Source organism: Melozone crissalis, unplaced genomic scaffold, assembly GCF_028551555.1.
Source record: "Melozone crissalis strain CALT ecotype California unplaced genomic scaffold, PUWL_Pcris_2 ptg000013l_1, whole genome shotgun sequence".
Taxonomy (NCBI): domain Eukaryota; kingdom Metazoa; phylum Chordata; class Aves; order Passeriformes; family Passerellidae; genus Melozone; species Melozone crissalis.
Genome location: NW_026535791.1, coordinates 47,268,431 through 47,289,670, shown reverse-complemented (window position 1 = coordinate 47,289,670; position 21,240 = coordinate 47,268,431). Strand labels below are relative to the sequence as shown.

The 21,240-nt window shown below is 37.9% G+C and overlaps 1 protein-coding gene across 1 annotated transcript in view; it reads left to right on the top strand.

The window, feature by feature from the left end:
• Positions 1-64: 64 nt before the first annotated feature.
• TGFBRAP1 (transforming growth factor beta receptor associated protein 1) overlaps positions 65-21,240 on the top strand; it is a 32,935-nt gene continuing 11,759 nt past the window's right edge. The window contains exons 1-5 of the mRNA XM_054271763.1: positions 65-82; positions 2,736-3,437; positions 10,040-10,234; positions 11,201-11,355; positions 16,984-17,066. Coding sequence (XP_054127738.1) covers positions 2,753-3,437; positions 10,040-10,234; positions 11,201-11,355; positions 16,984-17,066 — 1,118 coding nt within the window. The 5' untranslated portion in view covers positions 65-82; positions 2,736-2,752. The remainder of the gene's footprint in view (positions 83-2,735; positions 3,438-10,039; positions 10,235-11,200; positions 11,356-16,983; positions 17,067-21,240) is intronic.

Genomic DNA, 21,240 nt, shown 5'->3' with positions numbered 1-21,240 from the left:
CGCGCCCCGAGGCGGCCCCGGCCGCCGGCACCGCACCGCGAGGCCCCGGAGCGGCGGGCCCGGCTCCGCTGTGCGCCGGCAGGTGCTGCGGGAGGGCGGCGGGAGAGGCTCCGTGTGCGGGCGCGGGAGGCGGGCGCGCCGGGGCCGGCCAGCGGCGGGCCTGGCTGCACGCGGTGTGTGAGGGCACGGGCAGCGCATCCCTGCCCTCCCGGGGCTCCGCGGCTCCCGGGAGTTGTACCACAGGGTAACCGGAAGCCGCGCACGGTGCAGGAGTGCGGGCAGGTGAGGGAGGCAGGGTGTTGCTCTCCGAGGCAGGCAGGGAGAGCACAATGTAATGCAAGGTTATTGCTTAACTGGAGCGGGGGAGAGCTGCTTCCCTCTTCCTGCAGGAAATGAGTGCGTGCGGGGTTATTACTGCGCTTAAAAATCAGTGCCTACTAGACTAATAATTTTCTTGACTGTTGCTTTATTTTTTTCTGACAGGAAAACATCCCCATTATCTTGTTTTTCGGGCTTCTTACATCTAAATGTAGTATAAGAAATACTATCTGTAACTATGGGGTTGGCCTCTTGCACTTCAAAGGAACAGCATGTTCTGTAGAACCTGTTCCTTTACAATGCTTACTGGCCCCTAAGGTTTCATTAACGAGAACAAAAGAAATGCTAAAAAAGAGGTTATGTCCAGGTCATGCATGTTGGCACTGTTTTTCCCTAAAAGCTTTTCCTCACATCTTTTTTTATTCTAGAACAGATGTTTTCATTTCTTTCTTGCCAGACTTATGTAGTACTATGGATTTTTTGTTCTTTCTGTTCAAGACTGATGTATCTGTTAAGATTTCTTTCATACTTCTAATTCGCATCAACTTTGATTTAGGAAATTCTTTTTGACTTTTTAACACATATTGGTCAGGAGTAGAATTCTGCATTTCTCTCAGTGGAACATATTCCCATTTTTACTTTGGGCTGCAGGAACATACTGAGTCCTTAGCAGCTTCAGGTAAGGAAGCTGCCTGACCTCTGCAGACAGTAGTTTATCACTTCAGGCTACAAACAGGCTCTTAAGAACTGTCGGGGTTGTTTTAGCAGTCAACCTTTGGACAGTCCTCTCTAACTTAAAATGCTGTGTTTCTTTTGACCATGTTGGAGAATAAGGTGGCTGTGTTGCCAGACTTGCATTGTCATTTTACCCTCAGCTATTTCTCTAGTTCTTCCTAGGTTTGTTTGGTTGTTTGATTTTTTTGTTGAAGATCATAACATTAATTTGCACTCCGGCTGAAGATAGAACTTGAAAATGTCATGGAAGCCCAAACTAAAATCTTTTTAACTTCTGATAAAAACCCAACAAATGAGCTCTGAAGTATTTGGCACTAATGCTTACTAGTGTATCTTGGGAGTATGGTTTGCTTTTAGCCATAATCTTAGTTTTATATAATTTTATTTCATGATTACCTGCAAGTTGTGTACCTTATCTTTCTAACTCAGTTACAGAAAATTTGATCATAGTTTTTAGTGTTCTCTTGCAAAAACAAAGGATCTTGTTAGATGTAGTAATTGGAAACTAAATTTGTTTTGTCTGTGTTTAGTTTCAATTTGGTTTACAGGACTAGTTTGTTGATGTTGGTTTCTCTGTTGGTCCACAGAGATTTCATTTGATGTTTTGCATCACCTCTGTACATGTGGAGCAGAAGTGATTGTGTGTGTTTGAGATGTTTAGTGTTGTGCCTGCGTTGGCTAAGTGAGCATTACAGACCAGTCATGACAAATTAAAAAGTGATTAAACAAGGCCAGCAGTTTCTCATTTGCTCTTCTTTGGAGTGTTGAGCACAGCTGTCTGCTGGTTTCTTACAACACTAACACAAGTCTGGAGTATAATAAAATTGCATGGATTGGATTGTTTTTAAAACAGTATTATCTGCTTCATAAATTGCATCTGTCCCTTGACAGTGCTTGATTGGAGAGGGGTAGGTATAGTTTGTAACATAAATATTAAAAGTGCTGTTTAGCATCAAAAACAGGCTTTTGGAATTATGGTGGTGGAAAACAGAAACACTCTGAATTTCTGTGATGCTGCTTCTTGAGCTTAATGAATGACCCAAACCAACAACTTTTATTATTAGCTGTATGATTCCTTGTATAAGTTATTCTTGAACTGGCTTGGAAAGTATATATTTCTGATTGCTGTAGACTAAGGAACGTAAAGTATGTGTTAAAATGGAATATACCTGTGATATTTTGTGAAGGGGCTGTGTATTAATAGGCCTACAGTGGAGTGTAAAGCAACATGACATGTTAACTAGTAGCACTAAATTTCCTAAGAGGCCTTGCTGCCTCTCAGGAAATCTAAGACCTGAAGCTTGTCTGTTTTTGTGTATAGGTGATAGAAACCTGTGCATGACAGGTTTATTAGTAACTAAGTACTGGCAATAACCTCCTGTAGTGCCAGTGTCTGAGAGAGCCAATAACATGCTGGTTACTTGTGGAGAAAGCATCACTTCAGAGTAGCTGGGTACTGTTGTGAATCTGTTTCAGAACAGGTTAGAAGTAGAAGCATACAATTTGATTAATTTCTGTTATTAATGTGCTTGCTCTGGCTTGTGTAGTTGGGTTAGAAATAGAGTATAGACTATTAAAAATGCAGTAGTTAAGTTTTTGTATAAGTGGATATTAAATTGCTTTCTCTGATATCTGATTCTACATGCAGAGGTAAACAGTAGTGGTTTTTTCTCTTTAATTAGATCACCCAGAAGACACAATGAGCGTTAAAGCTTTCAAGCTCGTTTCTGCTGTTGAGCGGGAGATGTTAATGGGAGACAAAAATTACATCAACATCGAGTGCATTGAGTGTTGTGGGAAGAACCTCTATATTGGAACCAATGACTGCTTTATCTATCACTTCCTGTTGGATGAAAAGGTATCCACAGCTGGAAAAATAACTTTTTCTGCCACCAAGCAACTACACAAATACCTGGGTTTGAAGAAGCCTGTGAGCGAGTTGAAAGCAGCCTCTGCCCTCACGAGACTGCTCGTGCTTTGTGACAACACGATAACACTAGTGAACATGATCAACTTGGAACCTGTCCCCACTGGTGCTAGGATCAAAGGAGCTGTGACATTCACCCTGAATGAAAACCCTGTGAGTGGGGATCCTTTCTGCGTTGAAGTTTGCATTATCTCGGTCAAGCGCCGGACCATTCAAATGTTCATGGTGTTTGAAGACAGAGTCCAGATAGTGAAGGAAGTGTTTACTCCAGAGCAACCCTGTGCTGTGGCTGTAGATGGTTACTACTTATGCCTTGCCCTTACTACACAGTATATCATTTTGAATTACAATACTGGCGTCTCCCAGGACCTGTTTCCTTATTGCAGTGATGAGAAACGGCCAATTGTGAAAAGAATAGGCAGACAAGAGTTTCTGTTGGCTGGCCCTGGAGGCCTAGGTGAGACTAAGGATTTTAATTTTTTGCAATATTTATAACTTCTCTTTATTTCTCTGAATTTCTGAAGCAAAGCTTTAGAAATTAAGTGTTATACATAATAATGATGATTTCCTTCTCAGGTCTATATTGGAACATTGAGATAAAAGGGAGATGGTAAATTTTTGATACTTAGTACTATTATAACTCTAGAATAATATTATAACTGTAAAAAAACACTCTGAGTGGTTTTTTAATAATGCACAAGATTTTATGGTTATTTTTATTCTCATGATGTGTTTTATTTTAATCAAAGCTTCATTTCATTGTACCTTGCAGTCCCTAGCAAAAAAAAATTGTTGAGTACCAAGTGAAGTTTCAGAGATTGATAGAGTGTCTGTAGTGACTAGAGGGTTTGTTGAGGGTTGGTGGGTTTGTGAATGTTGCTACAAAATTGTTCAATTAGTGTAGGTGAATTAATTTTTTCCTCACTTGCTATTCAGAGGAGCTCTTATGAAGTCCATTTTATAGATTTTAACAGATTCACAAGAAGGTATGTTGTGCTACAGTATTAGTAAGAACCTTTAGTGGAAGTAAGTTGCATCCTACCTCCTATAATAGTAAATGCTCTCCTAACTGTAGGTGTTATCAGATACTACCCAGTTTTTATGCTCTCATTTGCTTTATATTTTTTAGTAGTATTTTTCAGCTCGGTGTTACCAGAAAATGATAGTTTAAGTATTGCAAAACCAAAGTTAAATCATGTGAAATCATGCTCTTATCTAAGAGATGACTGTAAGGACTACTGTAATCTATCTACATGGGCAATATGCTGTGAAATCAGTAATCTTGAGCTTTTTTTGGAAAATCTGCAATATCCCAGAGCTGACAGACCACAGGCAGAATGCTGTCATGCTGTTTGCCATATGACTCTCCTTTCAGCAGACACTGTTTATGTATTTTCCCTGAAACATTAGGAATAGCATGGCACAAAGTTCACAGCTATTTAGGTTCTTAATTTGGGGTTTGGTTTTTTAATATAAATTCCAAAGAAAATCAAGTGTGCAATATAAATTCCAAAGAAAATCATTGCTTATATTGAAGTTTTGCTTTGTGACCAGAATGCAAGATGTACATCAACTCACCAGCTTTTCTCCAAAGAAGTAGACTCAGTAGAATTTGAGTTTATGTGAATTAAAGATGTTCCAAGATGAACTTGGGGTTTTTTTTCAGATACAGTGCTTTTCTAAGTCATTTTGGCTGCCCACTTCCTATTAAAGTTCTTAGTTCTTTTAAATATGGACTTTCACTTTTGGACATTAACTTTTTTAGTAGTGCTAGGGAAGTTAAAATTTGTCAATTAGCTGATTTTCTGAGTAGATTCCATTCTTAATTCAATTTTTAAAATTTTTAGGCATGTCAAACCAGATTCTGTTCAAGTAATTTCTCTTTTCTTTTTTCTTTAAGAATATAATTTCAAAAGCATAATTGTATTTAGTTAGGAATCAGAATTTTATTTAGTCTGACTTCTGCTTTTGTCTGGTGTACTGTAAGAGAGATGCATGAACAGAAGATGACTTATAAAGTACAACATCCTTGTGTAAGTAGAATGTCAGGTATGGGAGATGTTAAGCAAATGCACTTGTGCTGCTGTAAACCACATGCTATAAACCATTCTTTTCCTCATCATATGGGCAAAGTCTTACTTGTACTGCCTCAGAGACCTTTTAGAGTATTTGCTATCAACTGTATAGTTTTTCCTCACTTAATTCATCTTTTTTTTTTTATCTCCTGTTCTCTATTCCCTCCCCAGTGATGTTTTGACTAAGTGTTATCCATCTTGCTGTTCCTCCTTGGTTCAATTCCTAGTGTGTTTAACACTTGTCTCTTTGAAGTTATGAAGATGGTTGGGCACATTTATGGTAGATAAGCATTGTGTATCTTGGTATCTCAGGTGGGCCTCTGCTGTGGAATGCATGGACTTGCAAAGGCTTGATGTAAATCTTCAGTTCCAATTTTGTTTGCTTTCATATGTCTCATTGATCAGGGCAGGCTGGTTTGGCACTTGGTAGAGCATCTATGCTAAGTTCAACCTCTTTTACAGAGATGGAGATATTCTGCATTAATGTATTTGGCTTTAGAGTGTTTGAAGTGACATTTATTTGTATTCATTTTCTTTTGAGTTAAGACTGGAATTTAGATTGGCAAAAAAAGCAAGTGCTTAAAATGATAATCAATGTAAAACATCTCTGAGTTTATTGTGTATGTAACCTTTTTCTTTATCTGTACACTGGATTTTGAAATGGTTGTTAGAATTGTTCATAGCAGATCCTTAGCCATTTGGCACTTTGTTGTCTTTACTTGCAGTTAGTATTTAGCTCTTTCTTTCAAAAGTGGGAAGAACTTAATTTTTGGTGCTTCTCCTTTCTGTCCAGTAATTAGTTAATTTACAGTTGAAAATCAGTCCTTCGTGATATGTATGAAACTGCTTACCAGAATTCAGTTTTCTAGTTTGTGAAACTCTTGTTACATGTTTTTAATCAGATTTCCTATTGTACAGAGGCTTTAAGTGTTTAAAATTACAGTGGACACTTCTTGATATTGGCACAGGGTATGCTTCCCAGAAGGTCTGAGGTGGTGACTCAGGCTGAGCTTGCAGTGGAGGGTGCAGCTCCTCACACCCTGAGCTGAGCAGAGTGTCTCCTGCCTCATGCTGAGACTGCACCAGGGGAAAATATTGGCCTTGCCTCTATGTGTGCTTGGCTGAGGATTTCTGTTGCCAAGTGAATGAGATGCAGTGGGAGGTCAGCAGAGTACATGGCACCAGAGATGGCAAAAAGGAAATTGAATCTTCTCCAGGACCCAGGGTCGAGGCTTGAACCTCCAGCTGTACAGAGAGGAAGGACAGGCTGGGTCTCTGCTGTTCTGTGATGGCTGACACAGGAAACTCATGAGTTCTGATAATGGGAAGAACTCTCCTTCTCTGCTTGCTGATCTACATCCATATAATACACTCAGTCCTTACAGTGGCAGATGAAAAGCAGGAAGTTCTGTCCAACAAATCATCTGAGCCTGTACAATGCAGTAGCACCAGGAGGAATTAGCAAATAATAGTGGGCAACTCCCTGATATTGGAGATGGGGGTTTTCTCATCAACCCTGCTGGTAAGGAAACATCTTGAGGAGGAGTACATGGATTGTGTAGACCACTAATGGATTGTACAGTTTGTGGTGATGGGTTTTGTCTTTTAGGACTATGGATCCCTATTTTAGGAAGAGATGGGATCCACCAGGTCAAGTGAGGCAAAAGTGTTTTTATCATCTTGACTGAGTGTTTTTATCATCTTGACGGTGAGTTGGATTTAGGTTAGGCATGGTGGTAGGCTGTGCTAGCAACCAAATCAGTGCAAGGTGATGAGAGACTTCATAAGTAGCAAACAGAGCTGAAGAAGTTTTGTTTCAAGCATATGCAGAGAAAGAAGTCTTTGCAGAACATTGTGGTAGTGTAAGCTCTCTCACTTTTTCTGGGAAATCAGCACAGCTGTGTTTTAACAGCTGAGATGGGAGTTAACCTTCTAAAGGGGCAGCACAGCAGCAGACAAGGAGGCCAGGAGTTTTCCAGAGTGCACTGATAGTGACCAAGGAGATGATGAAGGGGTGTGCTCTGTTGAACATCAGTGTGTTATCAGCATTGTTTTACTCAATCCAAAACACCAGCTGCTAAGAAGAAAATTAACTCTGTCCAAAATCAGGGCAGAGGCCAATGTCTGTCTGGCATTGACTGCTGGACACCATGAAGGGCAACAAAAAGGGCTACTACAAGCATATCAGCAGCACAGGAAGGCCAGTGGAAGCCCACTGTTAGATGGGGCGGAGCACCTGATGCTAAAGGGCATGGAAAAGACTGAGGAGCTTAATGCCTTCTTTATGTCAGTCTACTGGTATGACCTTCTTTCAAGAATCATCAGCACTTAGGTACAGTGGGAAAATCTGCCCTCAGCAGGGAAGGATCAGGTTATGGAATATTTAAATAAACTGAGCAGACAAATCCATGGGACCTGATGTGATGTTCTCATGAATGCTTGAGGGTGATGGTCAACGTCATTGTGAGGCCATTTTATTATCTTTGAAAGATCATGATGATCAGAGGATGTTCCTCAGGACTGCAAGAAAACAGATGTTTTCACTCCTGCCTTAGGTGATCAAGAGAAAGGAAGCAGGGAAGTGCAGCCAGCCCTACCCTGATCCCTCAGGAAGGTGATCTGAGAAAATCCTGGAAGCTGTTTCCAAATATACAAAGGGCAAGAATGTGATTTGAAGTAATCCATGTGGATTTAAAAAGGGAAAATTGCCTGACCAGACTGTCTTCTGTGATTAGAGGCCAGCTTGGCAAATGAGGGGGTCTGTGATCCTGAGAAGTTCAGAGAGGGTTTGACGCTCTCTGCCATGACATCCTTTGCAGACAAAGAGATGAAGAATGAGCTGGAGAAACAGCTGAGGTGGATTGAAAGCTCTGCTGAAAGATTTATTGTCAGCAGTGCAGAGGGCAGGTGGGGGCCAGCCTCTGGTCCTGTACCCCAGGGGGCCAATGTGAGTTCAATACTAACATCATTTTAACAACATGGCTGGTAGGAATGGGCACACCTTCAACAGTATACAGATGATACAAAATATTTCTGTATCTCTTGGTGCTGAAAACAGTGTAGCTTTGTTTCAGGTAACTCTTGTAATCCGTGGGTAGCCTATGCAGTTTTTAATATGGAATTGATTGCTGGCCTCATCTCAGGTTTTATCAGATGCATTCCTGTACTACAAGGCTGTGGTTCCTGGTTGTAGTTATGTTTATTGTTATCCTTAGGTGAGAGCTGGATGAAGACAGAAAATGCATTGTTCTGCCTCAGAAGCTCTAGCTATTGAAGGCAGAGGGATGTAGAGAGACATTGGCTGGAATGCATGCCTTTTCACTTCCATAAAAGATTTTTAAAATTACCTAAAAAAGATCTTTTTCATTAAAAAAAAAATTATTTGTGTTTGAACATCACAGAAATAGAAAAGCCTAAGAATTAGTCTTTCAAATGTAATAAGCCTTAAGTTTACTACTGGTAAGCATGTATTTAGTACAGGTTTTCTCCCATGTTTGGAAGTGGGATTATATCATGGAATAACAACAGAAAGCCTTTAAAACTGGACAGTACATTTTGCCTGACATAAAATTTTACTGCTGAGTCATAAGAATATCAAGATCTGTAGAGTAAATTAAGAATTATACGTTGCAACTTAGAAATTTTCTGTAAGGTGCTCTGGTTGAAAAGCTAATCATTGTAGTGAAAAAGAACCCTTAGTCAAGGGGAAAGGGCTGATCATTTGAAAGCCACTGTAAGGGATCCAAAAGCTTAGTCTCTATACTGTAGTTCTGTAAAAGTTTACATTCTTCTGTTTTGTTTTCTCTCTTTTACTTTTTTTTTTTCATTCATTCCAAGAAGGTCCTTGTACCCAGCTCGCCTTGTCTCATTATCCTCTGTTTGGAAGAGATTTTGTAAATTGAATAACATAATCTTTTAATCTCTTCTGTTCTTTAGAGCTCAGACTTATTCTGCCAGCTGTCAAGTGGCTCACTGCTGCCAAAGATCAATTTTCATGGGCATGTCTTTTTAATGGCCTGAGAATTCTTGGTTTAAGGGATAAGAATTCATATTTAGAACAGAAGTTTACACTGTGCTGGTAAATATTTATGGAACTAGGCCTGAAAATTGTGACTGAAATTTCTCTTCAATTGATGCCTCAGAACTGGGAAAAATCTATACGAATAGAACCAGTGGCATGTGGTCCTAAAGCAATTTAAAATTTAAAAGTTTATTAAGCTAGGAGAAGAATGGAGGACAGAATAGGCATGAGGCAAGGTTTTTTCATTGTGAAAAAACACCCTGCAAATTCACTGAAGCTTTAATCTGATTATTCTGAAGACAGCATAGGAGTTATCACTGTAATAATAGAAAGTTTGTGCTGCTTTATACACAGCCTCTGCATTTTTTCAAATGATTGAAAATGCAGATACTTCACAGGAAGTGACTCACCCCAAGCAGCTGGGCCCTTGTTCTCTGAGAAGGTTGGCTGTAGCAAAAGTGAAAAAGTGTAAGTAAATAATTGTGTCCACTAAAATGCTCTGCAGTCATTGGACACCACAAGAACAAGCACATCTGCATTGCCAGATAGGTCAGGTGGTGCAGGTCTGCAGCTCCTGCTAAGGCAAGATTCTTTGAAAGCTGGGTCTCAACAAGTGTTACTGTTCTGGTATGAATTCAAACTACATGGCATAATTCCTTTAAGAAAGCTCTTAAACTTAGTAAACTTGAATAATTCTTGCTAAAGTTTGTTTCAGTATTCATCTCTTATCTGTTTTTGGCATTGTCTCTTCCTGTGCTGAAGAAGAATGAAACAAAAATTGAACTGAATTAACCAACATCTCTGTCAGGGAGGTGTGATGTGTTGTCATCATGCTGCCTTGATACTGCACCTGCTCTGAGACTTTCCATGGCTGTACCTTGGAACCCTGCTTTGTGTTGGGAAGACAACAGTCTCCAATCCTCAACTAGCATGAGCCTCAGGCTTTGTTTTTCCCTTTTTTAGGCATGTTTGCTACTGTGGATGGGATTTCACAGCGCGCCCCAGTGCACTGGTCAGAGAACGTGATTGGGGCAGCTTTGTGCTTTCCCTACGTGGTTGCTCTCGATGATGAGTTCATTACGGTGCACAGCATGCTGGACCAGCAGCAAAAGCAAACCCTGCCCTTTAAAGAAGGTCACATTCTACAGGACTTTGAAGGTATTAAAAGAGACACTTTGTTGCGTCAATAATTCTGGAACAACCACTGAAGTCACTTGGGTTTGTTTTTTAAACAAAGTATATAAGAAGTGTGTTGACTGTTGAAACTTTTGTTGCAAGTGCTTTCCTCATTAGATTCTTTGCAGACTTCAGTAATTCAAAATTCCACCCCTCTAATAAAATGCATGCTCATTAAATATGCTTTTATTGTCAACTTAATTGGGTAGGAGTCTATGGAGTTAGAGCTTTTTCTTGTAACTTGGTTATTTCTTTCAAAGGAGCAATGTTAATTTAATGGTACAACTCAGTAATTGTGATCTACAGGTATTTCTCCATTGACTATCCTGACAAAATTCTTACATATTAGAAAGGAATAAAAAAGAAAAATAATTTTTAAAATATCTGTGTAAGAGGTTTTAAATTGGGTCTTTCACATAGAATTGGTAACTGAAAAAATGCAAAATTTTCTATTGATCTGTTCTTCAATTGAGAACTCTTAAGTGTGGAATATACTATGCTACTAATTTTTTCTTCCAGAAAATCTACAAACTCTAGCACTGTGAACTGTATATTTCTTGCTAGATTTGATGTATGGCTTAAAATTTTCAAATATAAGCCTGGGGAAATACCTGTCAGTTAAAAGTTCCTACTCCCTGGAATCTGGACAATAATTTCAGCGGCCTTAGCAGCTTAGTTCATCATGAGTGACTCTAGGCAATTTCTCTTACTTTGAGTGGAACAACATCTGCTGTAACTAAATAAATTTACCAATATCTCTCTAATTCTGAGGTAGAATTCATTGGTGAACCATACTATCGAGTAAATGTGGTAGCAGAAATGGTCACTTTTGGGACTTTAACCCTGTTTAAGTTCTTACATCTTAAACTGTGTATTTTAAAGATTATTTCTGAAATTGCTTTTTCCTGTAGAGGCTGTAAATTTAATATATCTGTTTGTTCTGTCCAGGAAAGGTGATTGTTGCTACTAACAAGGGTGTGTATATCTTGGTGCCACTACCTTTGGAAAAACAGATTCAGGATCTTTTAGCTAGCCACAGAGTGGAAGAAGCCCTTGTTCTAGCAAAAGGAGCTCGAAGGAATATTCCAAAAGAGAAATTTCAGGTTTGTCCTTCCTTTAATTTTAATGAAAACAGAAATTTCACAGTGGGGTCATGTATTCCATTGGTCAAGTGATTGGAGAATGTACAAAGGAATTTACATTGAAGAGGAGTTGTAATACCTTTTATGATTTCAGCCTGAGGAAATAAGTATTCTGCTAAATTGTTAGTACTTGTAGAAGCTGTGACTCTGGCAGGGTTGAATGCTGTTGTTCTTCTGGGATTTTGTTGATTTTTTTCAACTGTGTAACTTGAGAGAATTGAAAACAAAGCAAAACCAGAAATCTTGTGGCAGAAAATCCAATGAATGCTTCTTTGGTACTAGATTCAGTTATTATTTGCTATTGCTGTTTAAAAATGTATTCTTTAGTTCAAATTAGTATTTTGAAATTTTACTTTTTTTATTGAAGATTTTCACCATATCCTAAACTCCACAGTAGCACTAAACTTTAAAGTTAGTTGATGGGAAATCTTAAGCAAATGCATCTTAATTCCAAGCTCTTACAAATACTGCTTGTACTGCTGTGTAACTCAGATTAAAAGGTTTTTGTCTTAAACTCTTTGATTGCAGTGTTGATTAAAGATTTGTACTCATTCCCTTCTACCCCTGATTTATATTGCCATACATATTCTACTATTATTTTCTTCTATTTAGAGACTTGTAAAAAGCAGCTTGACATCTCTACTCATGGAGTAGGTGAATGAATATTTGACTTAGTTTCTTTCCTATTGTAAAAGCAAAATTGATCTGTAACCTGTATAAAATCTGTGGTTTTCCTTTTTTCAATATACTTTGGAGCATTTTGTTGCCTTTAAAACAGTTGTGTTACTTTTGGTTTGTTTAGAAAAGTGTATATGACTCTGGAAGATACAGGATTGCAATGGTTCAAAACTATTCTGGCTGTCAGGACCTTTTTTGTTTTTTAAATTTGAAGAAGCTTCTAATTCCTTTTCATTTTAGTTTCAGTCAAGGCCCAAAAGGCAATCATTAGATGAAACTTGTATTAGCTTTCATTTTGATCCTTAACTCCTCTCTTAAATGAGCAACTGGGAGACTGCTATAACTAAAAAGCTCATTGAGAAAAATGTTCCCATCCTTTTGTGAAGGTCCAACTACCTGAAAGTACTTGAAGCTTAAAAGTATTTAGGCAGCTACAGAGTTCAGTTTCCAGCATGTTTTGCTTTGCATCTTCACTTCCTACTTTTCCTTCCAATCTATTTAAAGAAGCAAACAAAAATCTCACTGTGAGGGCAGGATGTATAATCTAATCAATGTCTTCTATGTGTGATGACCTATGATTTTCCAATTATTTCTTTACAGTTCGTGTAGTTTTAGTGTGGGAATGACTTTCTGTGTTTTGCCACTGGATGAACTGCAATTCATTATCAAAAATACATTATATAGAATCTCATTCCTTTTAAGTTTTCTTGCATTAAGGATTTTTCAGCCTTTGAATATGTTACTTTCTTTTCACAAGTACCTTAAGCATGCAGGATTGGTCTTCCTGAAGTTGGTTTCCTAGAATATTGTAAGCTCTTTCTAATTTAGTGTGCTTTTAAGGGTATTTGCTTATTTTAACTCAGTGCTACAGCTGAAAAACAGAAAACATAGTTCTTGCAAGCAAAACAGCTGTTCTGTTTCTGGGGTGTATTTGCAAATTTATATTAATCAATTATCAAATTATTGAATTGATGGAGTTTCCCACTGGCTCCTACTAAAACGACTCAGTTTGGCCTAGTTATTGAGACATTACTCAATAAAAAAAAACCAGACAGTTTTTCAGAGCTTGTCTGTAGCTGGAAATGCAACATATTGAGTTTGCTTTCCAAGGGAACTCTGATACCTGATACTGTCATTACAGGTTTGTTACAGGCACATCAGTCTTTCTTTGATGTAGTCTTGTGTAACAGAAGTCTGATGGACCTCAATCAAATTGCACACCTTACATATGTTTTTGCTACATTTCTTTGACATATTTTTACTGACCACACAGCACTCATTTCTAACTCCTTTTTGAGAGCTATTCTAAGATAGCTATAATATCTATTAGAAAATTGGTATTTTCTAATGGGTATCTTCTGCTATGCCTGTTTGCAGGCATTACTGAATCCTGAGCAGCTCACACTTCCAAGGCCTTCTTTTGCCATTTTGTACGAGCAGTAGGATGGAATGCATAGGGTTGGCATTAAAGCACTTGATCCAGCCACTATAATCTTTCCATATACATGATAGTGATTATTATTGTGTGGTTCATGACGGATATGTTCTCTTTGTCACATGATGCAGTTTTCAATGGCTGATGCCATCTTATGTGTCCCTTGAACCCAGGGCACTGCAGGGCAGATCTTGAGGACATGGGGTTTTTCCCTGCAGTTCAGTATTTTGTCACTGCATGCATACATGGGTATGCTCTCCCTCTGTATAACAGCATAAACTTATATCTATATATGCTGGTAATGCAGAATGATGGTGGAATAGCAGCAATGAAGTCCTGTACTCTCAGAATGATTTGTACAGTCAATATTTAGTTATTGAAAAGTAGCAGGTCATGCCTTAGAAGTTCTAAGAACCTCTTATTTGACTTGTGGTTCCTTCAGACTGCAAATTTAGCTCTGCCATAACAGATGAAAATTTCTTTGTTTTTGAGCATCAGGAATTCCTGCTAGGTAAAAAATGCTAAGCAAAAGTGCTCCAAGGAGATGGATATCTCTGCTGGATATAATTTTTGATAGAATACAAAGGCCTTTCTACCATGCTACCATGAAATAACTGAATACTACTTATTAATTTTTCAGGACAGCTGACGTTTGCAGAAATCATGGTTGATGGTAGTGAAGACCTTGGTTAGATTGACACACATCTTGCATAGGTATCTCTCTCTTTTTTTTTTTTTTTCCCCTAATTCTTTTTAGTTTAAAAAACATATTAACTGCACCCAAATCTGACCAAAAAGACAAAATGGCTTTCTAGAAAAATTCCTTTGGACAATGTAGTTGCTAATTCTGACCATTTTAGAAAGGATTTTTTTTTAGCAGTTGAGAGAATTAAGACTTCACTACAGCAATCACAGCTTCAGCAGTCATCTTTTTCCTATTGCTTTTCCAGATGTTAGTTAATACAGATCTCATATAATGTTTTTGTAGCTACTGTTTTTTGTGTGAATTTAGTCAACAGTGCAGAATTTCCCTAAAGAATTGCAAGTCATATAGGGGTTCTTCAGAAATTATAAAGGACTAAACAATGTGTTGAATTTTGACTGGGTGTAGCTTAGTACCTTTTTAAAAGGAGCCTGTTCCAGATGTGACAAAATGATCTGGAAGAACTGAAGTTTTTTCTGTCATAAACAGAATTTAACTCTGTGTGTTTGACATGGAGGGTCTAGCCCATTTTTAAAAATCTGGGAGACAGGAATATTGGATTTTCCATAATCTGCTCTGTTTTCCTCCATAATCTTTACCCTAGGACATCTTAACATCTAGTGTTTATATTGTCAGCTAAAAATCTACCTGGGTACTGCCTATCTAATCATTGCATCTTAAATAAGTTCAGAAAGTGTCTGTCTGTAGATATTCTACAATTTTTTGTTGCATGTCTTTAAGGGAGAATTGAAGATATTTCAACATTTAAGTGAAAGTGAACTTTATCAGTTCAAATTTAAAACTGGTTCCTTCAGCCTATAGTTACATTATCAATGAACTCTTTTTCATTTTTTGTCAAAAAGATGCTGTACAGATTAAACTCTGCAATTCAAGCGGTGCTTTCAGTGAAATTAACTCAAACTTTATTACAAAATCATAATCAACTAAATATGTAAATTTTAGTGATCACCCTATTGCAAAAATTGAAAATAGGCTTTGTGGGGGGAAAAATGCCAGCCTTTCTACTTTTGATACTTGTCAGTGGAGTGAGAAGTCTTTCCCTGGAAAGTCAGGCTGGATTTTAACGTTTTTCTGCTGCCATGAGATGCAAATATTTGCAGAATTTAATCCTTCAGCAGTGTCATTAGGAAGGTAACCAGGTAGGTATTCATTGGTTCACAAATTACTGTGTATTGGTGTAATAACACTGTCAGAAATCCAAAATATTCTGGATATTTTATGAGTCAATCCCCTAAAGAAGTTTTACTTTGAAGCTAATTAAATTCTCTTTTAACTTTAGCTAACTCTATTTTAATCATTACATTGAGTGTAAAGCATTAGTTAATATAAAGATGTCATTAAGTATTTGTTTAATTTTATATTGTTGTATTTGTCTGAAAAACTGTGCCTGATAACATTATTCTGTTTCCCCTTTTCTCCTATACCCTGGGGAGGCAAGAAAAGGCCCACAACCTTACAAAGACTTTAGAGACTTGCTAACAACAGAGATTAAGTATTTCCATTAGACAAACTATTAGTAAAGCATGCACAGACTAAGTGGAGTGAAGCCAAGCTTTTCTATAAGTAAATCCATAACCTTTAATCAAGTTGAAAAATCATTAGAATATCAGTCCACTGTACTTGAGGCCTGGTGCTCTTCAGCAATTCCTTCCTGGAATACATTCTTATTGTATTGTAGTTTCTCTGCGTACTTTTATTGAAAATGTTTTTTTCAAGCCTGGTATTAGTACCAGCCTTCATGTACAGTGTGAAACATTAGAAAGCTGTGTATTTGTGAGCAAATTGAAGGGAAAAACTGGGGACATGAGAAGGTAGCTGGGTGTATTTGCCAAAGTACCAGTGTTGTCATGAAGGGGAGTGCTCTGCAGAGCACAGTTTACGTTCCTTGCTTTTAGTACTTCTCTTTTGCTGTTGGAAATATTCTGAGCACAAGGATTTCATTTAATCTTGTAACTGGTAGTTTGTTGACCCATCAGATTTAATAACTACCTATCATTTAAAGTAGTTTTCGTGTTCTCTTTCTACTGACCTTCATTTAATCATTCTTTTGTCTAGGTGTGACCTTAACAGTAAAGTTTGATAACAAATAACTTTCCATATTATGGTTTACTTGGTCTTTAACCATATTTTTATAGTACATTGCATAATGTTCTGCTTATTGGATAGGCTGAGCTGTTTTGGAAGAATTTTTTATTAAAAAAAAATAAATCAAAGTAGCAAACCTGGCAGAAAGTCAAAAATATGGCCGTCAGCTGGGGATGAGCATGTAAGAATTGCCAGCAGTTTTGCACCAGAGAGATGAGACAGGAAAGAAGTGGCTGTATGTGGTCAAGTGGGGCCATCTTTATTTTTTGCACTTACTGAATTGTGGGAAACTTCAAAGATAACTATTGGCTTTTATGTTTGCAATCACCTCAAAAAACTTGAGGCAAGTCAGTGTGATGTCAGATAAGTCATTGTTTGAACAAGAAAACCTAAACTTGCTGTTTGTTGGCTTTGCTTTTAGTAAGTACTCATGAGTAGTGTTCACACACATTTGTGTGAACACAAATGAGTCAGGACAGCAGATTCTATATATTCAGGTAGATAATTTAAAATGTAGAGGATCAAGGTTTATTTTACTTGTGAGTTGTCAGATGTGGCTGAAGATGATTTGTTTGGTGTTTTTTGGCAGGTAGCTATTGCAGTAGTAAGTAGCGCTACATAAATACAAATATAATAAACCTTTTTTCCCCCTCCTTCTTTTTTATAGGTTATGTACAAACGAATCCTGCAGCAAGCAGGTTTTATACAGTTTGCACAGCTTCAGTTCCTTGAAGCAAAAGAACTCTTCAGGTAATTGTGTGGCAAGAAATTTATTCATTTACCTTCTTTAAATAAGGAGTTAGTGTTCTTGGTTTGAAAAACTTAGTTCCTTGAACATTTTTTGATGTAGATGTGAGTTCATTGTAATAAAATGATGTTAAGAAAGAATAACATTGAAAAAACTTTTTAGCTGAGAAGTTAATGCAACTGATTTATTTTGGGATGCTAACGCATAGTAGCACTAAGAATTTGAGTATGGAGTATATTTGTATAATATATATTTGTATGTATGGAGATTTTTTTACTTTATGTCCATGAAGGTCAAGGCTTTATCACCAAGTCTGTGCTGTGATTTACAGCATGAACATTGCTTTCTTCTTTTTTTTTTTAATACTTTTAACAAAAGGTATAACTTAAACATTAGTTACAATTTAAATATTATTGACACAATTGCACTATTTTTTATGAGGATGTTGGTACTGAAATTTTTTTAGCACTTATTCTGCTAGACCTTTTACAGAAGACAGATTTGTTCTTGAAGTCTGTAGTAACCTTGCCAATATAGCCATTTCAGCAGTCACTTGTTTATAAATTGACCTTGATATTCCACTTTCATTCAGAAAATGCTGCTTGTTTTCTTTATTCTACCTGATAATTTCATTTCTGCTAGCCATGCCTCATTCTGTGATGCAGCACTGTCTGTAGTTGGTGGAATGCATGCTGACCACATAAAATAACTCTCCTTGTTATCTGCTGAAATTCACTTTAAATCAGTTTAGAGTCTGTGGAATAGGATTAAGGTTAGACAATTTTCAGTATACCGTAAGCATATTTACAGTGTAGGAAAAAAGTTGTCCTTGGATTTATGGAAATGCATTGAAGAATGTTGCTGTTGGTGAGGGACTTTGCCATTTTACTTCCTACTCACCAGTATGATGAGAGGCACTGGGCTTGGATGAGCAGTGTACACTGAGTGAAGATGAGGGAATGACAGGAAAGGCCTGAACAGCATTTAGAGACAATTTGTTCTGGCCACAACCACTTCCTCTATCACCTAGTAACTGTTGTCATTAGTGAGAAACTTGCAATCTTTCTCCACCCTTATCTGTCAGACAGTTGTGTATCTGACCTCTGGGTTGTGTATCTGAAGCAGAAGTACAAGTGGTGCATAGTAAAGAATGTTTTAAGAGCAGTGAAATGAGGGAAATGTATCCTGTGAGGGGTTCTACCACCTTGTGGAAGGAGCCAAGATGGCTTATGTATCCTCCATCCAACTATCAGTCCCTCTGACAAATAAGCTTTAATGAATAGACTTGTGGGAGCTCCTCTGTAGAAACAAACATGTTTCATGAGAAAATGTGCTGTCCAGCCACAAATTTTGCAGCTCAGGCAGCATCCCAGGGTGTTCCCTTCCTCTAAAAGCTGCAACTCCAAAGCAAAACAACAGTTTTGCTGATGAATGAACTGCTGATGTCTGCTCAGGGAAGAAGGCCAAAAAAGTTTCTGTGCCTTTCTTCTGTCCAGCCATACATAAGCTAAGCAGAGTATTTTGGTGATTTTGAACAAACTTGCTACAGTAATCAGGTTGCTTAATTTTCAGCCCCGGTGGCCACACTGAGTTAGAGTTACAGCTGCATGTGCCCTGATACAGTCTCAATCAATCTTGTTCATTTTAAACTTACTGACACTCAGAGGCAAAATGGGAAAGATAGTGGCAGTCTATGAAAGCACTTCTCCCATCCCAGTGTGTTGCTCTGCAAATGTTTCAACCTTGTCTTAGAAATCACTTCAATCTTAATGTCAAAGGGAAACTTGGTACCTACCTGAGGAAGGAGGGTGTTAAGCAGTGAAACAGGGTAGCAGCAGTACCTCAGAGATCTTGGTGTGATATGTGGGCCTGCTTCTGGCTAAATATGAAGTGAGATTTTCTCACTACTTGGAAAATATTTGACAGTTACAGCTTAGCAGGGGGAATTATATTGGCTTAAAGGTCTTCATTTTCTTGCATTATTACCTTTCTTGGACAACCTTGTCAAGAAACAGTTCTGTCTTATGCATAAATTCATAGTTCTTAAAGACTGGAACTTTTAATAGGAATAATTTGCCAAGTTCTTCCTAGTTAATGCTGATGCTTGTGAATACTGAAGAAGGTTGACAAAAAGGAAGAATGTGGTAGCTTTATTGAAACTCAAATAGTTCAACATAAGGGGGATAATTTTCTTCAGCTGGATTCATTAGCCTTAAAACTGAGTGAGAAGTAACAGTAGGGCTTCTTTGGTCTGACAAATTCTGTTATAAGCAATAACAGAATTGTGATTGTGTTACATAGTTGTGATTTATAGTTATGATATTTCATGTTGCTATCATTAGGGTTATACCAAAGAGTGCTTTATAGGAGGTCATTTGCTGAATTTTTCATGCCTTACAGCTACCATGTTTGGTAGCTGTCATAGGGAAACCAGTTCTCTTCAGTGTTTACTGGTTACATACTGCTTGCTTTCTGACCCACTGGATACTGGAATTTTTCTAAACTTCACTCTTTCTAACAAATAAAAATGTTCACTCTTTGCACAGTATTTCTCACCTTGGAAAGCCTATAGAGAGAATTTAGATATAAGTCTCTCCTACACTGAAAAGGTTAAAAAAATTGCTGGTACTTGTACCTGGAGAAATAAAAAGTAGGAATGATGTGGGTTTTGCATCTTAAATGTGATTCAAGAATATAAGCTTCCAATACAGCCAATGGGATTTAAGCAAAACAGTTACCACTGTAGGCTTCTTTGGCATCTCTGATACCTGTAGATATAAGGGTCTGAATTTAGGCCTAAGTTTCTGAAAACTTGTCTTATTGCATTGTTTATATATATATATAAAGCCCAAAGAGAATTAATGCAGAATTGCTCAAAGGGAAGTTGCCTCACAACACTGGTGTCTCAAGAGTTTGTTTTCTACTGTGTGATCTGTGTTTTGCTCAGCCTGAAATGCTAGAAGCTGAAGGCTCAGATGTGTTTTTCAAAAGAGATGAGATCCTTTGTAACTGCTCTAAAAGAGTTTTGTCCAGATGTGATGGAAAGACCCACAAGACATCCACAAATCCCAGAGACCATAAGTCTTGAGCTGAATGTTAGCCATTTGTGCAGGTGGGGTCATTGTTTAATATTTGGTATTTTTATGAAGAAGTTTGTGGACAATGTAGTGCTTTTAAAGAGGCTGCTTGATTTCTGCTTGCCACTGCTGTGGGGAGAACAAAACTGTCCAGCTAAACTTGAGTCAGACCTGCTGAGAGAACCACAGGTGATTCACAGCCCAGGCTCTGGGCTAGCCAAAGGTTAAAGTAGATTCTCCTTTTGGAAACAGATCATTGAGGCCAGAATATGTGAAGTCAGAGGTAAGGTAGATGGCTACTTCCTTATCTAGGAAAACTTGGGTGGTAAGATGAAAGGACTCAGAAGCTACTGTAGAAGTTGGAAAATGTTTTGAAACTTACTAAAAGTGGCATATCAAATATAACATTTTTTAACATCATCTGTTTCAATGGTCATAGCCTCCAACTCAAGCTTAGGGCCATCTCCAAATACTTCACAGCATAGCTAGCAAGGGAATCAATGTTTATATTTGAATTTCTCCAGATTTAAGACTCCTTTTTTCTGCACAAATTTTGAGCAGCCTGTGGATGTTATTCAAATTATGGGTTGACTTTTGTTCTAAAACAAATCAGGGAAGATTTGTTTGGATTGGAGGGGAAAAAATCTTTCTTCAAATAGGATTCATTTTCTAGTGTAATGAATCTCATATAATATATTTAATCTCAGGACTTAAAATTTCAGAGTAGTTGCAGTAGCTAAAACTGCAGTTAGTTTACTGTGATAAGTTCCTACTGAAAACTCAAATATTCTTGGAACCATCAGGTCATGCCACTGTCAGAACTTGCTACTTCTGGGTTATTCTGCCTCTTATCATAATGTAGATCTAAGAATTTCAATGCCAAATCCCAAAAGAAGGATTAAAAGAGACTTCAACTGCAGAAATCTGTGAAGTAGACCTGAATGCTTTACCCTCTGTTAGAGGTGGGTCTTTCTAGTGTGGAGGTGGGCTTTAGGCAGTAGGAGTTCTCTATAGGAATTGGGCAAACCTGCTGTTCAAACCTCTCTTCAAGGGAAGACTCCCCAATTTTGTCTGTTGTGGTTCTTCTCTATTGTCTGTG